At 46.5% G+C, this 26,267-nt stretch overlaps 1 protein-coding gene across 3 annotated transcripts in view; it reads left to right on the top strand.

Annotated features, from left to right (window-relative positions):
- The window catches only part of MORN1 (MORN repeat containing 1), a 565,248-nt gene that overhangs the window by 17,677 nt on the left and 521,304 nt on the right, over positions 1-26,267 (top strand). For all 3 annotated transcript variants that reach the window (XM_068240670.1, XM_068240672.1, XM_068240671.1), the window contains exons 4-5: positions 13,544-13,654; positions 21,092-21,182. In XM_068240670.1, the coding sequence (XP_068096771.1) occupies positions 13,544-13,654; positions 21,092-21,182 (202 nt within the window). The remainder of the gene's footprint in view (positions 1-13,543; positions 13,655-21,091; positions 21,183-26,267) is intronic.

The raw sequence follows: 26,267 nt of genomic DNA, 5'->3' as shown, positions 1-26,267 counted from the left end.
GGTATGGGGGGGGGGGGGCTCCGAGGGAGAGGGGCAACCAAGCTTTCCCCTCCAGAGCCCTTGGCCAATCCATGGACAAGGGGTTCTTTCCCACCTCGGTGCCCCAGGAGGAGGTGGGGGTTGCCGACTCCCTGGGGGGTTCATGGCGGCATCTTGGAGTCCCCTTTAAGAAGGGGACCCCCAGATGCCTGCTCCCCTCCCAGGAGAAATGAGTATAGGGGTATAACAGTGTGGCGGGGGCGGCGTGTGTGTCGACGGACAGCGGAGATCTTCAATCAACTTAAAGAAGAGGATATTGACATGGGAATATTTTTTTAAAGTACATGTAAGTATTGATGGTTAATTAAGATTAATAAAGGACTCGTTTTTGTGTTTTTATTTCGTTTAACCCTTTGTAGAAATGGGTATACTCATTTCTCCTGGGAGGTGGGCAGGCATCTGGGGGTCCCTTGGCATCGGGGAAGAGCCCCTTGTCCATGGATTGGATAAGGGCTCCGGGGGGGGGGGGAGAGGGGAAGGTGTGGCCGCCCCTCTCCCCCGGAGCCCCCCCATACCATGAACCATGTGGGCTGGTATAGCTTCAATTCCTCAGATCGCGGGAACGTTTTTCGTACATTTTTTTTATTTTTCGCGTAGCTAGCCTAGCGCTAGCTACATGATCCCCCCCCCCCCCTGCCGCGTCCCTCCCACCCCTCCGATCACCGCCGGCGCAATGGCCCGTCCGGAAATCCCGTTCTGAACGGGATTTCCTGGAGGGCTTCCCCCGTTGCCATGGCGACGCACGTCGTGACGTCATCGACGTTGTGACGTCACAGGGAGACTTGATCCACCCTTCAGCGCTGCCTGGCACTGATTGGCCAGGCAGCGCACGGGGTCTCGGCTGGGGGGGCGCTGTATCACGACGGGTAGCGGCGGATCGGCGGCGGCGATCGGGTAAGGCACGCAGCAAGCAAAGTGTTTGCTGCGTGTTTTAAAAAAAATTATTCAAATCGGCCCAGCAGGGCCTGAGCGGTGACCTCCGGCGTCTTTGGAGGAGCCAAGCTCGTCCAGAACTCTAGGGAGGTTAAAGGAGTTGTCAGGCAAAAATAAATAAAATAAGCGCTACTTACCGGGGGCTTCCTCCAGCCCCAAGCTCCCAGCACGTCCCACGCCGCAGCTCTCCCTTCAGCCATTTGCCGGAGCTCCGACCCGGTCCCCGGTGATGACGTCAAAGCGACATGGAGGTCGCTCTGTACTGCGCCTGTGCAGTGTCAGTCACCGCCACGTGGGCCGGAGCGCACTGGAGGTCGCTCTGACGTCATCGCCGGGGACCGGGTCGGAGCTCCGGCAAATGGCTGCGGGGAGAGCTGCGGCGAGGGATGTGCCACTTATTTTGTTAATTTTTGCCTGACAACTCCTTTAATGAAATACATCTTCACCATATACTGTACATACTATCACAGTTCCAACTTGACTGATCTAACATGAATCCTGTTGCAAAATAAAGCTTGTAACACATTCAGGTTGTAACGATCGGTGTAACACAGAGAGGGTCTGATCACCGGTGAACTGCAGTATCACCGACAATGCAGAATATACCCGATTATAGATGATCTGCAGTATCACCGATAATCAGATATATACACTAACCACTGGACACCTGAGTAACTAGTGAGTGTAATGCAACAGAAATACTTAGAGAACACACAGGGGAATATTCCTTCCGTAGGCCTAGACTCTCCCGAGGGAGGAGCTAGGCTGAGAGTAGGAAGGACAGAGTGTGAGTGACACCAGAGAGGGTGTCACTAACAGGTCTGGGAACTGCCTCTAATAGCAAGGCCAGTTCTCGAGGTCGGGCAAGCCAGGTCGTTAACACACAGACAGATGAGGTACAGATTCAGGAGACAAATACGGAACCCAATGGACAGGCAGAGTTTGGCAACGGAATATCAGAAGTAGCAAGGTACAGAATCAGAGTTCAGAGGAATAGTCAGGCAGGCAGAAGGTCATAACAAATAATACAGTTCAATATTCCTGACGCTAAGGTGTGAGATCCTTGGCCGTCAACACCTTTGGAAACTATGCTAGTACACAGATACAGACAAGGTCTGAGTGCTACCACGTAGTGATCGCAACGGCAGACAACCAGTGAATGACCAGCACCCAGTATATATACTTTAGTGCTCTTCAGCACCTCCCTAAATTGCTGGACCAACGAAAGATGCTGCAAATGTCAGCTGACCGGCCTGGTCAGCTGACCTTCCTCTGACTGCCATAAAAGCCCTGCCTCTCTGCGCGCGCACGCGTCCTCCTAAACCAGTGTGGACTATCAGTCCCAGCCACACCAGTCATGTTTTGTAATGTAGTTGCCGTATGGGATGCGGAATCCGCCGCCACGCTGTCCGAGCGTGCGGCGTTTCCTCCGCGTCCCACCTTACTGAGCGAGGCAGGCCTATGCGTACAAACCGCCGCGTCGGACGCGGCGGTTTCTCTGCGTTCCTCCATGCCAGACGCGGAAACAGCCGCCTCATCTTGCGTCCATGCGGCGGCTTTTCCGCGTTTCCTCACACAGGTATTACATTGTACATTAGTCTAATAGTGCCCATACATGGTAAAATAAATTGTTCGATTTTCCCATTTATTTGACCAAAATGATCGAATCGAAAATAATCTTTTATTTTCGATCAAGAAAAAAAAATACTTATTCTGTTGTTTCAATAAAAATCCGATCGGACATATTGAAAAATATTTATATTCGATCTAACAGAATAATCAAACTACATTGTGTAATCAAAAAAATATGAAAACGTTGTACCATGTATGGGCACCTTAAAGAAAACCTGAACTGAAAATTAAAAGTCAAAATAAACATGCACAAGTCATACTTACCTCCTGTGTAGTCTACTCCTCAATCTCTTTCTCCTTTCCCACGTCCTGTTTGTCCACTGTGATCCAGGGAATTCTCCGTCCTCCATTTTGAAAATGGCCATTACCCCATAACAGCTTTCTGGTCAGCACACTGTTAAACTGTAACATCGCCCACTCAGCTATAACTGACAGCAACTGATAAATAACTGACAACAACTGATATATTTCAGTTCTGACAAAATATTGTCAGAACTGGAAGGGATCATTGTCAGAAGAAAATGGTGAGCTTCTGAGAGGAACTGATGGCAAGGTAACGATGTAATGTTCGTTTGAAGTTACCTCATGTGTTTAATTTAAATAATTTTACAGGTACAGGTTCCCTTTAAGGCATCTCTGGTCTCCCTAGTAATCACTGAATCACACCACTTTGCCCAAATCTTTTCAAATTTGGCTGAGCAGTTTCGGCCAGTGTACGTTAGTTTATACAGGGGGAGGGATTTATTTACATTATTAATCTTACATACTCGTTTGGTAGGAATCTCCGCCTGGTTCCAATGTAACATGACAAAAGTGTAAAGAGGGGAGTTTTCTTGTACCTGGAGCAGGCATGTTTATGCTGGCATTATGTGACAGATCATGTGACACTTGCTTACAGGTTTACCCCAAAAGTTGCAATGGTGCAACTAACTATGTTAGTTAACCTACATTTTTATCCATCTAGAACTGTCTTTATACTATTATTTACCAGGAAACCCACAATACTCAAAAGAATTGCTCGTTGCACGCACACCCACTTTACTAAGGCCTGGTTTACATTAGCGTTCGCTGTCCGGATTCGCCTGATCGGATCCGGACTGTATACTGTACAAACGGAACGTACGTTCCGCATAGCAATGCAAAGTCTATGCGGACGTTCACATGCGTCCGCTCCGTACGGACTCCGGACACTTTTCCAACATGCTCTATTTTTCGGTCCGGATCATCCGGCTGACACACCCGGACCGGAGCCTGACGCAGAGGCGTAGCTAGGGTTTTCAGCGCCCGGGGACAAAGACTATTAATGCACCCCCTAAGGTGAAGAGTCGTGACCAAATGTGGGCGTGGTTATGGGTGCTCCACATTTGGTCACGCCCCTTCAAATGTACATGGAGGTTAGCAGGCTCACGCTCACCCACCCTCCCTCAGTATGTACCTTCCAGCTTGTTCCAAGACAAATTCAGCAATCATGAGCCCCCCCCATCAAGACAAATTCCGCAATCATGAGCAAACATGAGGCCCCCAACATGACCAACTCAGCAATCATGAGGCCCCCAACAAGACAAATTTAGCAATCCTGAGGCCCCCAACAAGACAAATTCAGCAATCATGAGGCCCCTAACAAGACAAATTCAGCAATCATGAGGCCCCTAACAAGACAAATTCAGCGATCTTGAGGCCCCCAACAAATCATGAGGCCCCCAACAAGACAAATTCAGTAACCATGAGGCCCCCAACAAGACAAATTCAGCAGTCATGAGGCACATAAATAGACAGCATTTCACATAAATAAGCAGAATGCCCCCTTAATATGGTAGACACCTCTCACCTGGCAGCAGTTCCCCAAAATACACTCAATCCGACAGCAGTGCTTCCCCAAAAATAGGTAGCCCCAGGTCTATAGGTGTCCCCAGAATAGGTGGCCAGCAGTATAGATGTCCCCAGAACAGGTAGCCAGGGGTAGAGATGTCCACAGAACAGGTAGCCAGGGGTATATGTGCCCAGTATATGTAGGCAGGGGTATGTGTCCCCAGTACATGTAGCCAGAGGTATATGTGCCCAGTATATGTAGCCAGGGGTATATGTGCCCAGTATATATAGTCAGGGGTATATGTGCCCAGTATATATAGCCAGGGGTATATGTGCCCAGTATATGTAGGCAGGGGTATATGTGCCCAGAGTAGGTAGCCAGGGGTATATGTGCCCAGAGTAGGTAGCCAGGGGTATATGTGCCCAGAGTAGGTAGCCAGGGGTATATGCCCAGTATATGTAGTTAGGGGTATATGTGCCCAATATATGTAGGCAGGGGTATATGTGCCCAGAGTAGGTAGCCAGGGGTATATGTGCCCAGAGTAGGTAGCCAGGGGTATATGCCCAGTATATGTAGTTAGGGGTATATGTGCCCAGAGTAGGTAGCCAGGGGTATATGTGCCCAGAGTAGGTAGCCAGGGGTATATGTGCCCAGAGTAGGTAGCCAGGGGTATATGCCCAGTATATGTAGTTAGGGGTATATGTGCCCAATATATGTAGGCAGGGGTATATGTGCCCAGAGTAGGTAGCCAGGGGTATATGTGCCCAGAGTAGGTAGACAGGGGTATATGCCCAGTATATGTAGTTAGGGGTATATGTGCCCAATATATGTAGGCAGGTGTATATGTGCCCAGAGTAGGTAGCCAGGGGTATATGTGCCCAGAGTAGGTAGTCAGGGGTATATGCCCAGTATATGTAGTTAGGGGTATATGTGCCCAATATATGTAGGCAGGGGTATATGTGCCCAGAGTAGGTAGCCAGGGGTATATGTGCCCAGAGTAGGTAGCCAGGGGTATATGCCCAGTATATGTAGTTAGGAGTATATGTGCCCAGTATATGTAGGCAGGGGTATATGTGCCCAGAGTAGGTAGCCAGGGGTATATGTGCCCAGAGTAGGTAGCCAGGGGTATAAGCCCAGTATATGTAGTTAGGGGTATATGTGCCCAATATATGTAGGCAGGGGTATATGTGCCCAGAGTAGGTAGCCAGGGGTATATGTGCCCAGAGTAGGTAGCCAGGGGTGTATGCCCAGTATATGTAGTTAGGAGTATATGTGCCCAGTATATGTAGGCAGGGGTATATGTGCCCAGACTAGGTAGCCAGGGGTATATGTGCCCAGAGTAGGTAGCTAGGGGTATAAGCCCAGTATATGTAGTTAGGGGTATATGTGCCCAATATATGTAGGCAGGGGTATATGTGCCCAGAGTAGGTAGCCAGGGGTATATGTGCCCAGAGTAGGTAGCCAGGGGTATATGTGCCCAGAGTAGGTAGCCAGGGGTATATGCCCATATGCCCAGTATATGTAGTTAGGGGTATATGTGCCCAATATATGTAGGCAGGGGTATATGTGCCCAGAGTAGGTAGCCTGGGGTATATGTGCCCAATATATGTAGGCAGGGGTATATGTGCCCAGAGTAGGTAGCCAGATCAGGTGTCCCCCTCCGCAGCAGGAGGGGAGCAGCGCAGAGAAGAGGAAGAGCTGCTCTCCCTCCCTCGCTCTCCCCTTCAATGTCCGGGTGGCTGGCAGCGGCGGGCGGAACTTACCTCCGTCTCGTCGCAGCGCCGGATGGATCTGCCACTACTCTGGTCTGGTCCAGACCAGAGCAGCGGCTGCGCACCCGAACTTCCGGCCGGCGCTGGAGCGAGACGGAGGTGAGTTCCGCCCGCCGCTGCCAGCCACCCGGACATTGGAGGGGAGAGCGAGGGAGGGAGAGCACCTAAGGTGAGGGAAGGAGGGGGGAGATGGCCCCCCTTCCCCACCGTCCGCACAGCTCTCCCTCTTCTCTGCGCTGCTCTCCTAACCCCCGCAAAAAAAAAAACCCGAAGCTCAGCTGGGCGCCCTTGGGGACCAGGCGCCCCGGGGCACTTGTCCTACCCCGACCCCCCCTAGCTCCGCGCCTGGCCTGACTGCACCATCCGGAAATAGAAACCAATGGGAAACGGAAAGCACAGAACACACTGGCTATAAAAAACTGACCTTCTACCCCACTTCCTATGCGTTTTCTAGTGGCCATTTTGGATGGGGACACATGGGCCCAGCATTTCTGGAGTGGAGCAGCAGTGACTTGTGCTGGAGCTGTTTGGCAGTATGTCGGACGTGGAGGTGAGGCCCTAAACAGCGGAGGACCTGATTGTACAGGTGCACCTTCTGCTGACCTCCCAGACCCCAACAATATTTATATAGTTTGTATCTCTTTTACCAAACGGATCCGGATCGCAGCCGTATTCATACCTGATGCAAACGGATCGGATCCGGTCCGGTCATCCGGTCCGTTTGGCACAGAAACGCAAGTGTGAACGGGGCCTAAGCCATTATCTACACTAAGCCGCCACCCACAACTGTGCCTACCCACAGTTGGCCACCGCTGCCCACAGCGGCGCCACCCACATTAATGCTGAGTTCACACATAAAAGGTGTCCAGTCCTGTCCTGTCAGTTTTTGAACATTGGAATCAGTTTTCTATGAGCTTTCTATGGCTTGTTTCACCCATGAATCTGTACATTTCTGGTCCAGTCCTGTCCGGTCAGTTTTGCATCAGTTTTGTATTAGTATTATAGATCTGTTTTGTTTCTGCGTTATTTGTCTCCTGTTAAGCCAGGAGGACCCAAGGGAGGCTGTCTATTGTATTGTCTATTCTCTTTGCCTCTGGCTGAATTCTGCCCCTTCTGATAACTGTCAGCTAAGAAAGACTTTAGAATTTCCTGTATAACTGATAGGAATTTTTGCAATGTCATGTACAAATTGAATTACCAAGCTCAGACAGCCAATTATGACATCTCTCACCATGACACGCAGGGTCTGATTGCTAATGCTACGGTATGCGGTGAGAACCTGTGATTGGAAACAAATCCTGATTCATTATCCATTTGATGGCTCATGGGCAATTCACATTGTGATTCCTGCAAATCGCTGTAAAGACTTATGCTCCAGGCAATGGCGGCTGTGATCGCTAGCTAATAGCTGCCAATGCTGGTTTTAAAAAAATGGATTTTGTCAAGTTAAGTGTTTATAAAAAAAAAAAATCCCTGCAAGCTCCATGGCACTATATATGACAATATATCTCCCATCAAAAACTTTCAGCAGACAGCCTTTATGTGTGTAATGCTGGGAATACACGGTACGTTTCTGTAGCGTGTATCGAGCCGCTGATGGCTCAGCTGATAATTTCCGACGTGTCCGATACCCCGCCGGATCGATTCCCCGCTCGATACCGCGGGCGGGACAAAAGGGAAAAACGAGGAAAAGATAAGAAGGGGACGAGCAGGAATCGACCCGGGCGGCCGCGGGGATGCGCCGCAATCTATCGCGCGGCTCGATACACGTTACAGAAACGTACCATGTATCCCCAGCATTATATAATATACATATCTGCTCATCTAGGTAATTCAGCAACAAAAGAGTTACTCACCTCTATTGGTTCCTGTTTATGTTGATTTCAAAGTCTAAAGCTACATACAGACTTTAAGTTATTGAGGTGGTGATTGTTTTGAGTAGCAGGTTAGGAAGAAGTGCTGTACAGAGACCCAGCTAAGCAGCATGATCTGTTCTGTGCAGTTGGAAAAGGGGTTAGTGAGTAAGTGATATGCTACTGTGGAAACTACTTTAAAGGAAGTTCCCGCAGTTAACATGGCTGTTGGACAAATAACATAGAATGTTTTTTAAAAAGTAAGGTATGTATGAAGTTTAACCACTTCACTTCACAGGTTGTTTTACACTTCCCGCCAACAACAATTTCAATCTTTCAGCGGTCCTCTCATTTATTAGGCATTAACTTTATCACTGCTTATCACATCTAAATGATCTATATTTTGTTTTGTTTTTTCACCACAATTTAGGCTTTATGGGGGTGATATTTATTTTCATTAATTACTGCAAGGATCCCTCCTGTAGTGTATTCTGTCCGTTGCAGTGGAGCTGCAAACGGACAGTTCTGGCTTATCTGCTTGCATTTGGTTGTGCATTTGCAATAAGTCTCATTGTCATTTGCAATCGCTCTGCAGTTCTGGGCAGCTCAGGATGCTGTCATCATTCCACCAATGGCTTACTACAGCTGAGCTGCGGCCAGATAGCCCTGGATTTCCTGCAGGCATGTTGTTACATAATACTGCATGTATTTCTTATGGGAGTCCTTTGCATTCACAGCCAGCTAGCAAATGGTAATCAAGCCAGCTCAGGATTGAGTGATTACCATTCAGCTGTGTGGAGATTTTAAAACCTGCATCCATTGGCTGATGCCAGCATAAAAGTCTGCCTCCCATTTCATACCCCGCCCATCATAGTGGTCAGTACGCTGATCTACTGGGCACCTTGTTACTCTGTATAGTTCTGTTATTGTAGTTCTATGCGACCTTATTACTTGTGCTTTAGCTAGTTCTTGATAAATATATATGCAGACTTGCTAATATATATTTATCCGTTAGTTGAGCTGTTTGTTATTTTTCTTATCATTGTGTATTGCCTAGTTCCATGCTTGATGGACGTTCGCTGCATCCGTGGTGGATCAGTGAAGTCCATTATCCAGGTAGCTTGGATTCTGCCATCACCACGCTGGTGACTGGTATCCTGCTACGCTAGTTTCTGGGAACGTAACTATAGGCTGCAGTTGCTATTAGTTACGTTCTATCCTGTAGTCTTGCCTGGGTGGATGCTTGCTGGTGACTGTTGTTTGCCAGCTTGTTCTGCTTCTGTGGATGTGACTGTGAGCTGCGGGTGCTACTAGTTACGCTCCAATCTATAGTCCTGAATTGTACCTGTCTGAATACTTGCTATCGCTGAGGCAGCACAGTGCAAACTAAGGCAGCGCAACATCGCACTGTGCTGCGTTTTATTTGTAGCGATATCGGAAGCCCAGAGCTGCAGTTGCTCTGGGCAGCCTGTGTAACCTCTTCCATTATCCAGCTCGTAGCCTTGTTGTGCTTGGTGGCAGAGCCGGCCTTTGGGGGGGGGGCAACTGGGGCAATCGCCCCAGGCACCGCGCTTGAAGAGCCCCCGCGACACCTGACTACCCGCTGCCCTTCCCCCACCCCGGCCGCGTGCCCGTGCGGCCAGCAGGAGGAGAGCAGCGCAGTAGAAGGAGAGCTGTGGGCAGCGACGGAGAAGGGGGGCCATCTACCCCCCTTCCCTCACCTTATTGCTCTCTCTCCCTCGCTCTCTCCTCCAGAACTAATGTGCGGCGGCTGGCAGTGGGCGGAACTTACCTTCCCGTCTCACTCCTTCGCCGGAAGTTCTGGTGCCACTGCGCTGGTCTAGACCAGACCAGAGTAGTGGCAAATCCATCCCGCGCCGGCCCTGCATCGAGACGGAGGTAAGTTCCGCCCGCTGCCTGCCAGCCACCGCACATTAGTTCCGGAGGGGAGAGCGGGGGAGGGAGAGCATTAAGGTGAGGGAAGGGGGGGAGACGTCCGCCCTTCCCCACTGTCCCCACAGCTCTCCCTCTTCTCTGCGCTGCTCCCCTCCTGCTGGGGGCACACCTGGCTACCTATTCTGGGACATATACCCCCGACTACATATTCTGGGGACATATACACCTACCTACATATACTGGGGACGTATACACCTGCCTACATATACTGGGGACATATACATCTGCCTACATATGCTGGGGACATATACTGGTCACATATACCCCTGGCTACATATACTGGGCACATATACCCCTGACTACATACACTGGGCACATATACACCTGGCTACATATACTGGGCACATATACCCCTGGCTACATATACTGGGCACATATACCCCTGGCTACATATACTGGGCACATATACCCCTGGCTACATATACTGGGGACATATACCCCTGGCTACATATACTGGGGACATATACCCCTGGCTACATATACTGGTCACATATACCCCTGGCTACATATACTGGGCACATATACACCTGGCTACATATACTGGACATATATACCCCTGGCTACATATATTGGGCACATATACCCCTGGCTACATATACTGGGCACATATACCCCTGGCTACATATACTGGGGACATATACCCCTGGCTACATATACTGGGCACATATACCTCTGGCTACATATACTGGGCACATATACCCCTGACTACATATACTGGGCACATATACCCCTGGCTACCTGTTCTCGGGACATCTCTACCCCTGGCTACCTGTTCTGGGGACATCTATACCGCTGGCCACCTATTCTGGGGACACCTATAGACCTGGGGCTACCTATTTTTGGGGAACCACTTGTGAAAAAACGCGGAAAAGTCGCCGCAAGTACTCAGAGTAAGGCGGCTGATTCCGCGTTCAACATGGCAGCTTGCACCCAGAGACCTGCATTCACTGGCTTGTCGGAGCGCGGAGAAACTGCCGCATGCCCAGAGAACAGGGCGGCGGATTCCGCGTCCGACGCGGCGGTTTGCACGCATAGGCCCACTTCTGTCAGTACTGCTGAACGCGGAGAAAACGCCGCATGCCCGGACAGCGGTGCGGCGGATTCCGCATCCAAAACAGCAGAGGCATTACAACACATGTCTGGTGTGGCTGGGACTGATAGTCCACACAGGTTCAGAAGGACGCGCGCGCGCGCGGAGAGGCAGAGCATTTATGACAGCCAGAGGGGTGTCAGCTGACCATGCCGGTCAGCTGACAATTCTTTCAGTTTTCATTGGTCCAGCACTTAGGGGAGGCGCAGGAGAGCGCTGGTGTATACTGGGTGCTGGTCATTCCTCTGGTGTCTGGCGTTGTGATCACTACGTGGTAGCACTCAGACCTTGTCAGTATCTGTGTTACATTAGACCAGTTTCCTAGGTGTTGATAATCAAGGACCTCACACCTTAGTCTAGGAATTCTGCTATTATCTGTGTTATTATCTAGACCAGTTTCCAAGGTGTTGATGACCAAGGAACTCACACCTTAGTCTAGGAATTGTTGATTATTTGTTATGACCTTCTGCTTTCCTGACAATTCTTCTTATCTCTGATTTTGTACCTTTGTCATTCTGATACTCTGTTGCCAAACTCGGCTAGTCTTAGGATTCTGCATCTGTCTCCTGTCTCTGTACCTGATCTGTCAGTCTGTTGCCGATCTGGCCTGTCCGACCTCGAGAACTATTTCTCCTGTTGGGAAATAGTTCACAGACCTGTCAGTGACACTTCTCCTTTGGTGTCACTCACTCTCTGATCCTTCCTACTCTCAGCCTGGTTTGGGGAGCCTCAGGCCTTTGGAAGGAATCTGTTCTCTGGGCAGTACCTCCTACTGCCTCGCACCCACTGTAAGGGTGCTCTCCTCAAAGTATTACTGTTGCACCAAACACTCATATATTACTCAGGTGTCCAGAGGTTAGAGATATATCTGATTATCGGTGATACTGCAGATCATCTATAATCTGGTATATATCTGCATTCTCGGTGATACTGCAGATCGCCGGTAATCAGATCCTCTCTGTTACACCGATCGTTACACCACTGCTGTCAGATTGAGTGTATTTTGGGGAGCTGCTGCCAGGTAAGAGGTGTCTACCATATTAAGGGGGCATTCTGCTTATTTATGTGAAATGCTGTCTATTTATGTGCCTCATAACTGCTGAATTTGTCTTGTTGGGGGCCTCATGGTTACTGAATTTGTCTTGTTGGGGGCCTCATGATTTGTTGGGGGCCTCAAGATCGCTGAATTTTTCTTGTTGGGGGCCTCATGATTGCTGAATTTGTCTTGTTGGGGGCCTCATGATTGCTGAATTTGTCTTGTTGGGGGCCTCATGATTGCTGAGTTGGTCATGTTGGGGGCCTCATGATTGCTGAATTTTCTGAATTTTGCAAGACAAAAGTTATTACAACGATGTGAATTTTGTGAAACATGAACCTTAGAATTTCCAAATTAATTGAGGCATGAGCTCCCCCTCCCCCGCACTTAAAAGCACCATGCAAATGTTTGTTTTTATATTGGTTGGCTTAGTGGCCTTTACCTGACATAATTGTTTTCAAACAATAATAATAAGGAATACTGCATTAAAGGTGGACAAGCCCATGAACGTGGCGATACAGTATATGGCCTACACTTATGGCTCTAGGCCCCGCATGTGACACTCGCCCCAGGCCCCGCATACTCTAAGGCCGCCTCTGCTGGGTGGTTAGAAAGTATGACCCCCCAGCATTACAATTTCCTTATTTTCTGTGCATTTTAAAGGGAAATACAAGGAAACATGCACTATTTCTCACATTCCATTACCTATAGTTTTAAAATAAACAATGCTACTGTAAATAAAACTCATTTGTCCCAGCTATCACAACATTAAAATTATGTTCCTAGTACAATGTATGGCAACAATATATTATTTGGAAATAACGGTTTATTTCTTCTGTTTTTTTTGTTTTGTTATCTTACTGTCCCCTATTAGTAATTTCAGGCCCTTATTTGCTAAAATAACGGTAATATACCAATACACACATATAACAAAAGGTGAGTCCCTAAGGTAACTATTTATGTATGTTTTTAAATACTGTCACTTTTTTTTAAACAAGTTTTTTATTATGGCAACTATCAGGGTGGGGTGGGGGGACACCAGGGAATTGACGGCCCAGTGTGTTATCTAGCTGTACAAAGCAGGAAGGTTTAAGACTCTATAGGAATATCACCCGCATTATAAGAACATGGACTCACTTAATGCTTACTGTTTTGACAGGAAGGTTGAGCTATGCATGTAGCTGTCTCTACAGGTAAAACCTAGGTAACATACTTGAAATAATGTTTGCAAAATACCTGTCAAGCTTTGATCAAAACTGAACCCATTGCTTTATTATCAGTAATTGTGAAATTTAAAGGTACTGCTTATCACAGTCGTTTCGTCAGTCTAAATGAGAATGTATTCCAGTCTGGTGCTCACATTAAGTGTAGATGCTTTGGATTTTAATGTCTGATAAATTAATCCTTTTTTTTTTGATATAGGAAACAAATATTCTGGTGAATTTCAAGAAGGGGAACTGCATGGACATGGTGTCCTGCTCTACAAAGATGGTGGCCGATACGAAGGAGAGTTCGTTCTTGGAGTAAGAGAAGGTATGTAAAGTGATACAAGGAGCTAGCTGTTATCCCTAGGGACAAACTTTGAATTTCTGAAACTGTTTTCAGTGCATAAACTATATTTTCAGCTAATGAGAAATGTTCATGGAAACACATTCAATTTGGACAAGCAGTAGAATATTGCACCATGTTAGCCATAAGTAAAAGCAAGAAGTTTTGAATCAATATTATACCATTTATTGGATAACTTATAAAAGTGAACTTTTGGCTGTGCAGCTTTCTTCAGACTTCAATCCTGTTTGCTTACAAGATGTTGCAACAGACAGCTATGTACATGCAACATCAAAAGGTGATGCATAGATTTTTTTTTTTGCAAGCATAAATACTGTACATGTCATTAATATGCCTTAAATGAAGCCGTCCGTCTAAATGGGGTCTAGATAGAGAGGATGTTAGCGGATTTATGACTAACAGATAAGACCCTTTGTTTACTCAATCCTCACACAATTGGGACTGTCTCAGAGGCATCCCAAGTTCACAAGTTTTGGCTACAAGCAGAATGGATGTAATATTTGTCTAGGCCGAGAATGAATATGGCATTATATAAAATGAATCTCATACCAATATAAAAAATGTTTGTCCTTATTCAAGCCTTTGTCCACAGCGAGACAAAATGTATAATTTGGTTCAAAGCTTCTACTGATTCAAAACTTCTTGCTTTTAATTTGGACAAAATACACATTTTTGTAAAAATAGGATTTTGTTTTCATTGAAAAAAACACACATCCCATCAAGTTTGATGCATTTTCACAAAAATGCAGTACATTTTTTTTTGCCAAAGATCTTATGTTTGTAAAAACATGCATATTTTCACAAACATATATATGCAACATGGAAATGGACTCCACATTGGGGTTTATTTACAAATGTTTTCTCTTGGCACCATCCGGCTTTTCCGGCATTCTGTGAATGATGTGGGGATCTGTATATGCCGCAGTTGAGCGTCTTCTTTACTATTGGCTACCACGTTTTGTTCTAAAGTTCCCCATCAGGTCCTTCTTTGTGTGGAGACAGGGGATTGGCTTATAGTGTTCTCATAGCCTATGATTGGTTGTTTTAAACGTTTGGTGTGCTGTATAAACCGCTGTTGTAACCAGTATTATGGGACTGTCATAGCTTGATAAAGGAGCATGACTATTGCTCCGAAACATCGCTGTTATGTATGACAGTCTTTAAATAAAAAGTAAAAGAGCTTTAGATGGTGCCGGCTTTATTTTCTTGCTGTGCATACTCGAGTGGTGACCGAGCAGCCGTGGCACCTCCTCCAGACCTCTTCTGTGGGGTGTGCATGTCTTCAGATTTGCCAAAGGTTTTCTCTTGAAATATTCCACAGATCTACAGATAATAAGAGGAGATGAACTATGAGTTAAAGGACATCAGAAGGGAGAAGAATAGGGAGGCTGCCATATTTATTTCCTTTTAAACAATACCAGTTGCCTGGCAGCTCTGCTGATCTATTTGGCTGCAGTAGTAGAATAACCCCAGAAACAAGCATGCAGCTAATCTTGGCAGCCTCCATATCCACTTCAGTTGACCTTTAAAGGAGAACTGTAGTGAGAGGTGTATGGAGGCTGCCATATTTATTTCCTTTTAAGCAATACCAGTTGCCTGGCTATTCAGCTAATCCTCTGCCTCTAATACTTTCAGCCATAGGCCCTGAACAAGCATGCAGCAGATCAGGTGTTTCTGACAAATTTAGACAGATATGACAAGATTAGCTGCATGCTTGTTTCTGGTGTGATTCAGACACTTCTTTAGGCAAATAGACCATCAGGGCTGCCAGGCAACTGGTATTGCTTAAAAGGAAATAAATATGGCAGCCTCCGTATCCCTCTCACTACAGTTCTCCTTTAAGATAGCTAAGAGCCCATATTCAATTATGTTTTCTCCTGAAAATATAGTGTTTTATCTTATCTACAAAATAACTTGTCAGCAATTATCAACTGATAAAGCACTGAAAAGCAGGTAAAAATCTAAACTTATTTTGAATATTTTCTTGCTTGCTAGGGGCTTCATTTTTAAAAAATTTTTAAAATTTTATTTTTTATAGACCAGGTCTGAAAACATGTGAAAATGTGAGGGTGCTTGTTAAGTTAAGTTTTATATATATATATATATATATATATATATATATATATATATATATATATATATTATCAGTAACATACCAGGAATTGGCCTAGCAATGCCACTTGCCTGGCTGCCCCCCCCCCCCCCAAGTGTTAAATGTTCCCCCCTTCCCCCCGGTGCCCATGTTCTGTTGCTCTGTAAATTCTCACCTGCCCCCTAGGGCACAACTCCCGACCTCCTCCTGTTGCTTTTTTTGTGCGATTCAGTTACTATACTTTGTATAGGACCGCAGGATGAGCTGATAGCAGTCGCGCTGCTGTGCGATTTTCCCCGCAATTGGGCAGTTATCCACTCTTGTTTTTTATACCTGAAGCAAGTCGCAAATGCATTGCAATCCACCCCAAGTCGCAAATGCACTGCAATACACCAATCGTGGCAGAACCACGGTGATGGAAATTGTAAAGAAACATTATCACAGAGCGATTGTGATTGTTTTTCCTAGTGGAAAAGAGCCCTTATGCATTAAGCTACGTACTCACCACGTGACGCGTTCAGCGACGTCCCCTTTATGACGGTCGTTACGTGACACCTCGTCCTGCTTGCGACATCACGAGACATTACACAACAGGCACGAATGGGAAACAATCATGGTACTTTCCGCTGAGTCGTTGGGGATCACAACATGAAGCATCGCCTGCATGATCATGCACGTGTACCCATGTCGTGAGATCGTGGAAACGAAAGGCTTGTCGCTCCAAAAATCATTGGAAAAATTGTTGGTAACGTGGGTGACGTGGGTACACAGCTTTTATCCTGCAGGAGTGGTAATAAATGAGATACTTTTTTCATCAGCAGTTTATTTGTACACGTTAGGGTTGTTTTTATTTTTTTAAGATTATACTGATTTCTGACATATTCATCATAGTGCAGATCTTTCTTTTATTCTGTGAATGAAGTGGCCCGGTTTATAAGCTCAGAAGAAACAATTTCAGGTCAGAAGAAAAATGCACAGCTTCCAGCCTGCCTTGCTTCAGTGTGACCACACTGTGGCACAAGCAGTCCATGTTTGGATCAAGCCTCCTACATGATCGTCATCCCCACTTCCCTCAGGGTCCAGAAATAAAAGCCGCCCTACAAAAATTATGTAGGGTGACATCAAAATTCTTCTTACTAAGGGATAAAATATGAACTGTGTCTCAAACGGAATGTAGAAACTATGGTAACGTACACGTTTGCCTGATATTGTAAGTGTTGGCTGAAAGAAAAACAAAAGTTGAAAATGAGAGGAAGCAAAGGTTTTTCATATCGTTGAATCCAGATGCCAGATGTTTTTCAGGGGAAGGTCTCTGGGCAGGTCCACACTTGAGCTGTAGCTATGCTCTCTTGCACCTTAAAGGGAACCTAAACTGAGAGGGATATGGATGTTTCTTTTTAAACAATACCATTTGCTTGGCAGTCCTACTGATCTCTTTGGCTGCAAAAGTGGCTTAATCACACACCAGAAACAAGCATGCAGCTAATCCAGTCTGACTTCAGTCAGAGCACCGGATCTGCATGCTGGTTGAGGGGCTGTGGCTAAAAGTATTAGAGACACAGGATCAGCAGGAGAGTCAGGCAACTGGCATTATTTAACCTCCCTGGCATTCAATTTCCCCAGGATTTCTGTGCAAAAAGTGATAAAATTTATTTGAGATGAGAAACGGGGGAGCAGGCATGTATGGTGAGCTTTCCTGATGCTCTCCGCTCCCCCCGTTCTCCTTTCTGCTCCCTTGGGTACCTGTAATTGCCATGTGGCCTTGTCTTCCAGTCGGCTTGGTTAGTTGGGATGCAGTGCGCCTGCGCTGGCAGGCTGCACATTTACTACAGCACGCAACTGCAGCTGAAAGTGCTTTGCGCATGCCTGTGACATAATCGTGACATCACACGCATGCACAGAGCACTTTCGGCCATGGTTGCGTGCTGTAATACGCATCCAGCCCGGCAGTGTGTGGGGGGTTTACACAGGACTTCTTGCCTGGAGTGACAAAAAAGATAGAAACGCCACTGTGGTGACAAATACCATTGCTAGGATTTTTTCCTGTGTGCTGAGAAAGCCTTATTATCTCGAGTGCATACTAGCTGATGGTTTTAAAAACTTTGGGCAAAGTGAACAAAAATACATGTTGTGTGTATGGTTAATTGCACCTCTATTCATCTGTTAGCCCTACAAAAAAAACAACAATCCAGAATAGCTGCACTTTCTTGGGCAATATGATTTAGTTACTATTGTTCTTCTCCCTTGTCATGTAACGGTCAGCATATGAGCCATCTGCGTACATGTAATAACGGCGCCTGGAAAAAACAGGGCGGCAGATATTGCCACTACTAGAATATCAGTAAAATTACTGATATTTTACTACTAATCTTTACCGATATTTTACTGTGACCAAACCTAACCCTACACAGAACCTTCCCTCTACCAGTGCCTAACCCTTAAAGGAATACTGTAGGGTGTCGGGGGAAAATGAGTTGAACTTACCCAGGGCCTCTAATGGTCCCCCGCAGACATCCTGTGTTGGCGCAGCCACTCACCGATTCTCCGGCCCCGCCTCTGGTTCACTTCTTGGATTTCAGACTTTAAAGTCGGAAAACCACTGCGGCTGCGTTTCCGTGTCCTCGCTCCCGCTGATGTCACCAGGAGCGTACTGCGCATGCCTAAGTATGGTCTGTGCCTGCACAGTACGCTCCTGGTGACATCAGCGGGAGCGAGGACATGGCAACGCAGGCGCTGTGTTTTTCAGACTTTAAAGTCTGAAATTCCAGAAGTGAACCGGAGGCGGGGCCGGAGCATCGGTGAGTGGCTGCACGGCACAGGATGCCTGCGGGAGACCATTAGAAGCCCTGGGTAAGTTCAACTCATTTTCTCCCGACCCCCTACAGTATTCCTTTAACTCTGCCTCTACCGATGCCTAACCCTTAAACCTCCTTATACCGATGCCTAACCCTTAAACCTCCTTATACAGATGCCTAACCCTTAACCCCCCCACCCCTGGTGGTGTCTAACCCTTAACCACCCCCAGTGGTGTCTAACACTTAAACCTTCCCCCACGATGGGTCGGAGACTGCTCTCCACCGCTGCGGGAAGCTTCGACAGTATTCCGGAGCCCAAGTGCTCCAGAAGATGGGCCACTCTGTACTGCACATGCGTGAGCATGCTCTCTCACGCACTTGGGCATGCGCAGTATGGAGCTACCTGTCTTTGGGAGCACTCAGGCTTCTGAATCCTCCCGCAGCGGGGGATTTGAATGGGGCACCCAGCGCTGGAACGAGCGGACCGTGAGAGGAACAGGAAGGTTCTATAGGACCCAGAGCCTTCCCTCTCCTTAGGTGAGTATCTGTTTGTTTGTTTTTATTACTCACTTCAGAATCACTGTAACTCCCACTCCTTGGTGATGCCTAACAGTTAACCCTCGCCCCAGTTGCAAAGCCGTGATTAGCAGCAGTGTGTGGAAATTTGGGTACCCAGAGCTGTCCGATAAAATTTTAAACAATTTGAAAAATGTAAATGAACTTAATCGTGGCTAGGGAAGTGTATGGTGAATTGTCTAGGAACCAGGAGTTCCTATTTGTAACATTATCCCTTCCACCATACAGAACAGTGAGAGCATGCATCTAAACTGCCAATAATGATGCTCTGCATTGGTGATTGGTTGACTCCCTCAGTGCTTAGGAAAGGCTATGGACTATAACAATTGCAAGGTTCATTCCACAACTCCGGAAAGGTTCTGTTCTCTATATCATAAAACTCCATGGAACGTTTTGACATCTTGCTGCTTAATAATGTAATTCAGCAGAACAACTTTTGTTCTTTTAATTCAGTAGAATCCCTTTATAGTAAACTCCAAGGGACTGGGCAAAATGGTTTACTATTGTCATACTCAAGTGCGTAAAGTATACCGTAGTACTGTAATTCAGTCACTAATTAGGTGTCATTTTTTTCTTTTCAATACTTCAGCAAGCAAGCACAGACAATGTTTAGGCTAGATAAAATGCGCAGTACTCAATATGCAGGTATTTGCATGCAATAATCATGCAACAGCTTGCAAAGGAAGCCTAGATCTCATCCATTAATGCATGTACAGTTGTTATAGCATGCTCCTCCAGCACATTTCTGTGCAGCCTGGATGATGCTGTAGTGTTGCAGCCATGCACAAGCAAGTTACAGATGACTGGTAAATCCCTCAGTAATCAGGCAACAGCTTACAAAGAAACCACCGGTCCCACCGGCTGGTGCTTTTGAGGTAATTCATGCAGGCCCAGCGCAGTATGCAGATAGTGAGCAGGCTACAAGTGTCTGCCAGCCCGCCCACTGACCACAGCTCATGGGTCTCTGACTGATGTATGACAGGTGCACCTGTGATAGCCAGATACCGAGTACCGGAGGGGCCAAAAACCAGGTTTACTATAACAGAAGTCACATCGAATTTTACTATACCAAGAGTTACTCCCACATGCTTATCATTGTGCTTGAATTGCACATTTAGTTTACTATACCCAAATGTTTACTATATCAGAGTTTACTATAATGAGATTATACTGTATACATTGTAGCAAAAATACACAGAAATGATACTTTTCAGTATCACTCCTCCTTTGTCTGTACCAGTAACCCCCCCCCCCCCCCGATTTTCAAAAAAATCACAAAACAATCACAAACACCACAGATCCCCCCGCCACCCAACACCACAACCGCCACAGAGCCCCACCCACCCAACACCACAACCTCCGCAGAGCACCAGCCACCCAACACCACAACCGCCACAGAGCCACACCCACCCAACACCACAAACTCTGCAGAGCCCCTTTGGCCAACACCTTAACTGCCACAGAGACCCCAGCTACCTAAAGCGCTATACCACAATCTCCGCCCACATTAAGCTGCCGTCGGCACTAAGCGGCCACCTAGGGTCCGTACATACGTACAACCTTCGGTTACTATATCGGATTCCTGCCAGATCAGCTTTTAAATGAGTAGTTGTATGGTTTGACTGTCAGTTGGCCTCAGTGTGTCCACGCCTTGAAAAGTACAACTGCATTTTAGTATATTTTGTAGGTGCTAATGGAAACAGGGAACCACCTTTTCGTTTGGTCTCTTCCACTGAAAATATTGTTAATTACCAGTAACACAGATGCTGACCTGTCATTTACGGCAGGGAAGTTATTAGGTTTTATCAGGTGGAAGAGACCTGGGGAAGAGGGGAGGCCTCTCTCTGCCAGGAACCCTTAAACATAAGCTGCTGTCAGATAATACAGAATTTGGGATTCTGAGCACTTTATGACATGAAGTATACTGTATCTCTGCAGGGCATGGCTTCTTGGTGGATAAGAATGGACAGACATACTCCGGAGCATTTCACAAGGACAAAAAGCATGGAGAAGGACAGATGAGTTACCAGTGAGTACTCTTTCACAATGGTCCTTTTATTGGTATTAAACTATGTGTAAATTGTTTTTACTTAATATAGACTAGCAGTAACCTTGCCTTCTATCCTTTTTAAGGTCAAACAAATTCAGCTTACTTTTTAGACACAATATTTAAACTGCAGATATAGTACATGCGAGTTATCCAAGGAAAAGTGATCTCCTTGGAGAAAACTCAGGAGAAAAAGTGAATTGCAGGCAGGTAGAGAAATGCAGAAAAGTCGGCACTGCTGGTACTTCCCAGCGTGTGTTTTGGCTTGTAGGGAGTGTGAGGGGCGGCCCCAATAGGCGGAAATACACCGCACGGAAAGGTATATGACCCGGCCAGCCCATCCGCATTTTACAGCCTCCGTAGAAGCGCATTGCCAGCGCGAAACGGCCGTAAGGCTACTCTGTGCCCTGCACCCACCACCTGTCACAGCCTCCAACAATATGGTATGTCCAATACTTTTTTTCATGCATGTATCCATATGATGTTTGCCACTTGTGAAGAATAAATGTACGAAGTACCAGCAGTGCCGACTTTTCTGCATTTCTCTACCTGCCTTCAATTGATTCTATCCACAAGCCAGAGCACGCTGTCTCCGTGTGTAGAGGCTGAAGCTCCTGCCGAAGATCCCTCCTATATGCCTAGTGTACTGTAGTGCCGACCCTTTCTTCCTCTTCCTCCTTCCCCTCAACCATATTTGCTTTTGCTACAGTCAGAGCACACAGTATGTCCACTACTGCAAGTCGAGATCCTGATTACTTAATAGAATCGGATGAAGTTAGCACAGATAGTGCAGACGAAATAGAGGGACGAGCAGTCGCTAGTGGCAGAAGTGACATCAAAGATTTTTTCAAAAATCAAGCCACTTCTTCTACTTCAAGTAAAACGGTGGGTGCAAGGGTTGCTGAAACGAACTTGGTGAGGCTGAGTGAAAAGGAAGTTAAATTATTTTGGACCCTAACAACATTGCAACAATACAAAGATGATCAAATCACGGCACGTGGCTTTAGAAGATACGTCGAACCGTCTGAATATCAGGATGATGAGGAGTTTGTCCAAAAATGGAAGACAGCCTACTTGGAATTAGCTGTTAAACTACAGGACATAGTACTGGAACGAACTAAAAAGGAACATATTAAAACACTCAAAGAAATTGAGACCACCAAACTCCGCTATCAAGAACTAGTGGAGCGTTCCCAGTTCTCTAAAGTCTTGAAGAAAATAGATCGGAAACTCACGGTCGTCCAAGACACGATTAAAGAACGCAAGTTGCGCAAATTTCAGCGTGATAAGGACGATTATCACCAGAGAAAGTATTTCTCTTGGCAAAGAGCAGGCAAACCAAGAATCCCGAGAAAAGGGAAAGGGCACTGGACGACTGACACAGATTCCAGTGACGAGGAAAAGCAGAACGTCAGTATTCACACTGAGAAACCTAACGGAAAATCTAATCTAGAGCAACAATCTCGCCCTTTAGGGGGGGCACGAGGAGGGGAAGAGGCAAATCCAAGACAAAAAAGAAAGGGGAAACACTTGCAGTGGGAAGACAAGAGATACCCCAAGAATCAGAAACGAAGGAGGAACTAAATCTATCCATCGTTCCGGTGAACGATTCCCTGCAAGTACTCAATCTTTCAGATGTCCCACTCCCTGAGGGAGTAGAGGAACTACTCAGAAAAGGACTGAACTACAGTTTATCCACTGATTTTGACTATGCAAAATTCAAAGTGGACTTATATAAAAATATCCGACGTTTGAACATTAAGTTACACTTCCTTAAAAAAGATCAAGTTGATAAAACATCACGCACCATGTGCTGGGGAGATTCCAAAGTCAGCCCCCTGGGCTTCAGTCCAGGGATTGAATGGACCAACCAAGACCAACAAAATTTGGACATCTTAAGGGATTTAGAGGAACAGAGTATAGAGGACTCACAAAAGACGGAGAAAGATTTTAGGCCTTGCAAATCTGTAGCACCTTTTCCTATCCAGGCGGGCTCCAGCCTGGATATATTCCAGAAAACCGTGGAGAGAGATCTCAAAGCCGAAATTTATCCTAAAGCTAATTGTAACCTCTCTATTAAAGAAACAAGAGCCCTGAAGTGGCTGCAGAACCGCCCGGATCTGCAGATTCGTCGGGCCGACAAAGGAGGATCAATTGTAATAATGGCAGCAGAGCAATATCGGAGGGAAGCTTTGAGGCAATTACAAGATATTAAAACATATCAGCCCCTACCCTCCGATCCTACAATCAAATACCAGAATCAACTCAGATCTCTATTAAGAAAAGGGGCAGAGCAGGGACTTATCACATCTAAATTGGCCAGCGATTTACTGCCTAACTTCCCCATTAAACCTATATGGTACCACATACCGAAGGTGCACAAGTCCCAGACCAACCCTCCGGGCCGCCCCATTGTCTCGGGTATGGGGTCGGTCACAGAAAGGTTGTCCAGATATCTGGACCACGTCCTGAGGCCATTGCTCAGTTTAGTCCCCTCCCATCTAGTGGACACCATGGATGTCCTTAGGGGAGTGGAGAACTATCCATGGCATGAAGGTGACTACCTCGCGGCCATCGACGTGGAAAGCCTGTACAGCAGAATCCCCCACAATCTGGGGCTTGTCGCGATCAGAAGGTTCCTTGACCGCACCGACAAGGATGAAAATTTTAAAAACTTCATTTGCGAATGTTTAGAGTTTGTGTTAACTCACAACTCTTTTGTTTTCGACGGTAAATGGTACTGGCAGACGTCTGGTACTGCCATGGGGACAGCTGTCTCGTGTACCTACGCTAATTTGTTCCTCGCTTGGTGGGAAGAGGAGTACATACACTCGCCCACCAATCCCTTTCGTGATCAGCTTGGGGCGTGGTCCAGGTATGTGGACGACGTACTGGTGTTTTGGTCTGGGACTTGTGCTACCTTTGAGGAATTCTTGCATTACATTAATGCTAACGAGGCAAATATGGCCTTCACCGCCAATATAGCGCATGATAAAATGACATTCTTGGATCTGGAACTGGTGATCAAAGATGGTCACCTAATCACAAGAGGATTCCGGAAGGCAACAGCATCTAATGCATTGCTTTATAACACTAGTTTCCACCCAGAGCACATTACTCGTACCCTTCCTTACGCCCAGTTCCTCCGATTACGCCGTAACAACGCACTCGACGAAGATTTCCGCCGACAGTCGGAGGAGCTGGGCGGAAGACTAATAGCAAGAGGCTATACAGAAGACCTCATCCAACAGGCCTTTAAAAAGGCAAATTCTTGCGATAGGAAGATGCTATTAACTAATTCAAAAAGGAAGACTAATGTTATGTCGAGAAAAGTGCCACTTTCCTTTGACTATACGGCAATGGCCAATCAAATCAAATCTACAGTCACCAGAAACTGGGACATTCTTTTGAGGGATCCTCTTCTTAAACCTTTGGTGGTAGATGGCCCCCTTTTCTCCTTCAGACGAGCTCCCACAGTAGGATCATGCATCAGTAAAAGTGAATTTACCACTGTACAAAAACTCACTTGGTTGGATCAACTCAAACCTCATGGCAATTATAAGTGTGGTCATTGCCTTTCGTGCAATCAGCTTAACGTCGGGAACAGCTTCCAACTGGGGCCAGTGCGACGGAAAGCGAGCACTTTTTTTACGTGTCAGACGAAATTTGTCGTCTATGCCATCTGGTGCCCGTGCAATCGATTTTACGTAGGGGAAACTACGAGGGCAATGACCAGACGTTTTAGAGAGCATTTCAACTCAATCAAGTCAGGGCACGGATCCCCAAGACTGATCAATCACATTAGGGATACACATGATAGTGACCCCACTGTTATGAGGTTTGCAGGAATCCTCCATATCCCCATACTAAGAAGAGGGGGAGACCGAGAGAGAAAACTTAAAAGAGAAGAAGTGCTTCTAATTTTGAGGACTGATGCTATGGGCCCATTAGGCCTAAATGATTACACAGATATGTCGTGTTTCTTGGACCCTTAAAAGATTCTTTGTATGTAGTGATTGGAGAGCTGGACTATGTTCCACCTGCTTCCTACCCTCCTGTCCGGATGTGTGTTCTTTCCTTCACCCTCCTTCCCTGTCCCCCCGTTCCTTCCCTTCCCTTTCCTTCCCTCCTTTATCCCGCCTTCCTTTCCCACTTTTCCTCCCCCTTTCCCACGTCCTAACGCCAGGCCACTAGTATATATGCCTTTTAGGTTTTGTATTTTACTAGGATCTCTAAATATTTAAGCAATAATGATCCAAAAGGAAAAATAATATTCATTATGTTGAGATTATGGTCCAATTAATTTTAATGCCCCCAGTGATTTCCACTCTTGCCCTCCCAATTATGCTCACTATTTGTGCGCATTTTTAACTCACACTAGTATGACACCTTTAAACGTTGTTCTGTAATTAGGCAATGTTTTATAATTCCTGCCACGCCCATCTCAATGCACCTAATATGAGTGTTGAAATAAAAATTTTTTTTCACTAAGTAATAATGGGAGCTTAGTACACACTAATTGCACTATGTATTACATGCACTTTTTTTGAGAAGCAGCAGTCTAGTTTTTGGCCACAAGATGGCGCCAACATGGATACGGATGGATTTTTGCAATAGCAATGCAGCCAGCTAATAGAGATTTGGACTGCACAGCCATCCGTCTCCCGTAGGTGTCACCTCCCTCTTGAGTCACTGCCGGAACGCATATTGCGTCCCAGCGTGTGTTTTGGCTTGTAGGGAGTGTGAGGGGCGGCCCCAATAGGCGGAAATACACCGCACGGAAAGGTATATGACCCGGCCAGCCCATCCGCATTTTACAGCCTCCGTAGAAGCGCATTGCCAGCGCGAAACGGCCGTAAGGCTACTCTGTGCCCTGCACCCACCACCTGTCACAGCCTCCAACAATATGGTATGTCCAATACTTTTTTTCATGCATGTATCCATATGATGTTTGCCACTTGTGAAGAATAAATGTACGAAGTACCAGCAGTGCCGACTTTTCTGCATTTCTCTACCTGCCTTCAATTGATTCTATCCACAAGCCAGAGCACGCTGTCTCCGTGTGTA

Source organism: Hyperolius riggenbachi, chromosome 6 (assembly GCF_040937935.1).
Source record: "Hyperolius riggenbachi isolate aHypRig1 chromosome 6, aHypRig1.pri, whole genome shotgun sequence".
Classification (NCBI taxonomy): domain Eukaryota; kingdom Metazoa; phylum Chordata; class Amphibia; order Anura; family Hyperoliidae; genus Hyperolius; species Hyperolius riggenbachi.
This window is presented reverse-complemented; position numbering and strand designations above follow the sequence as displayed.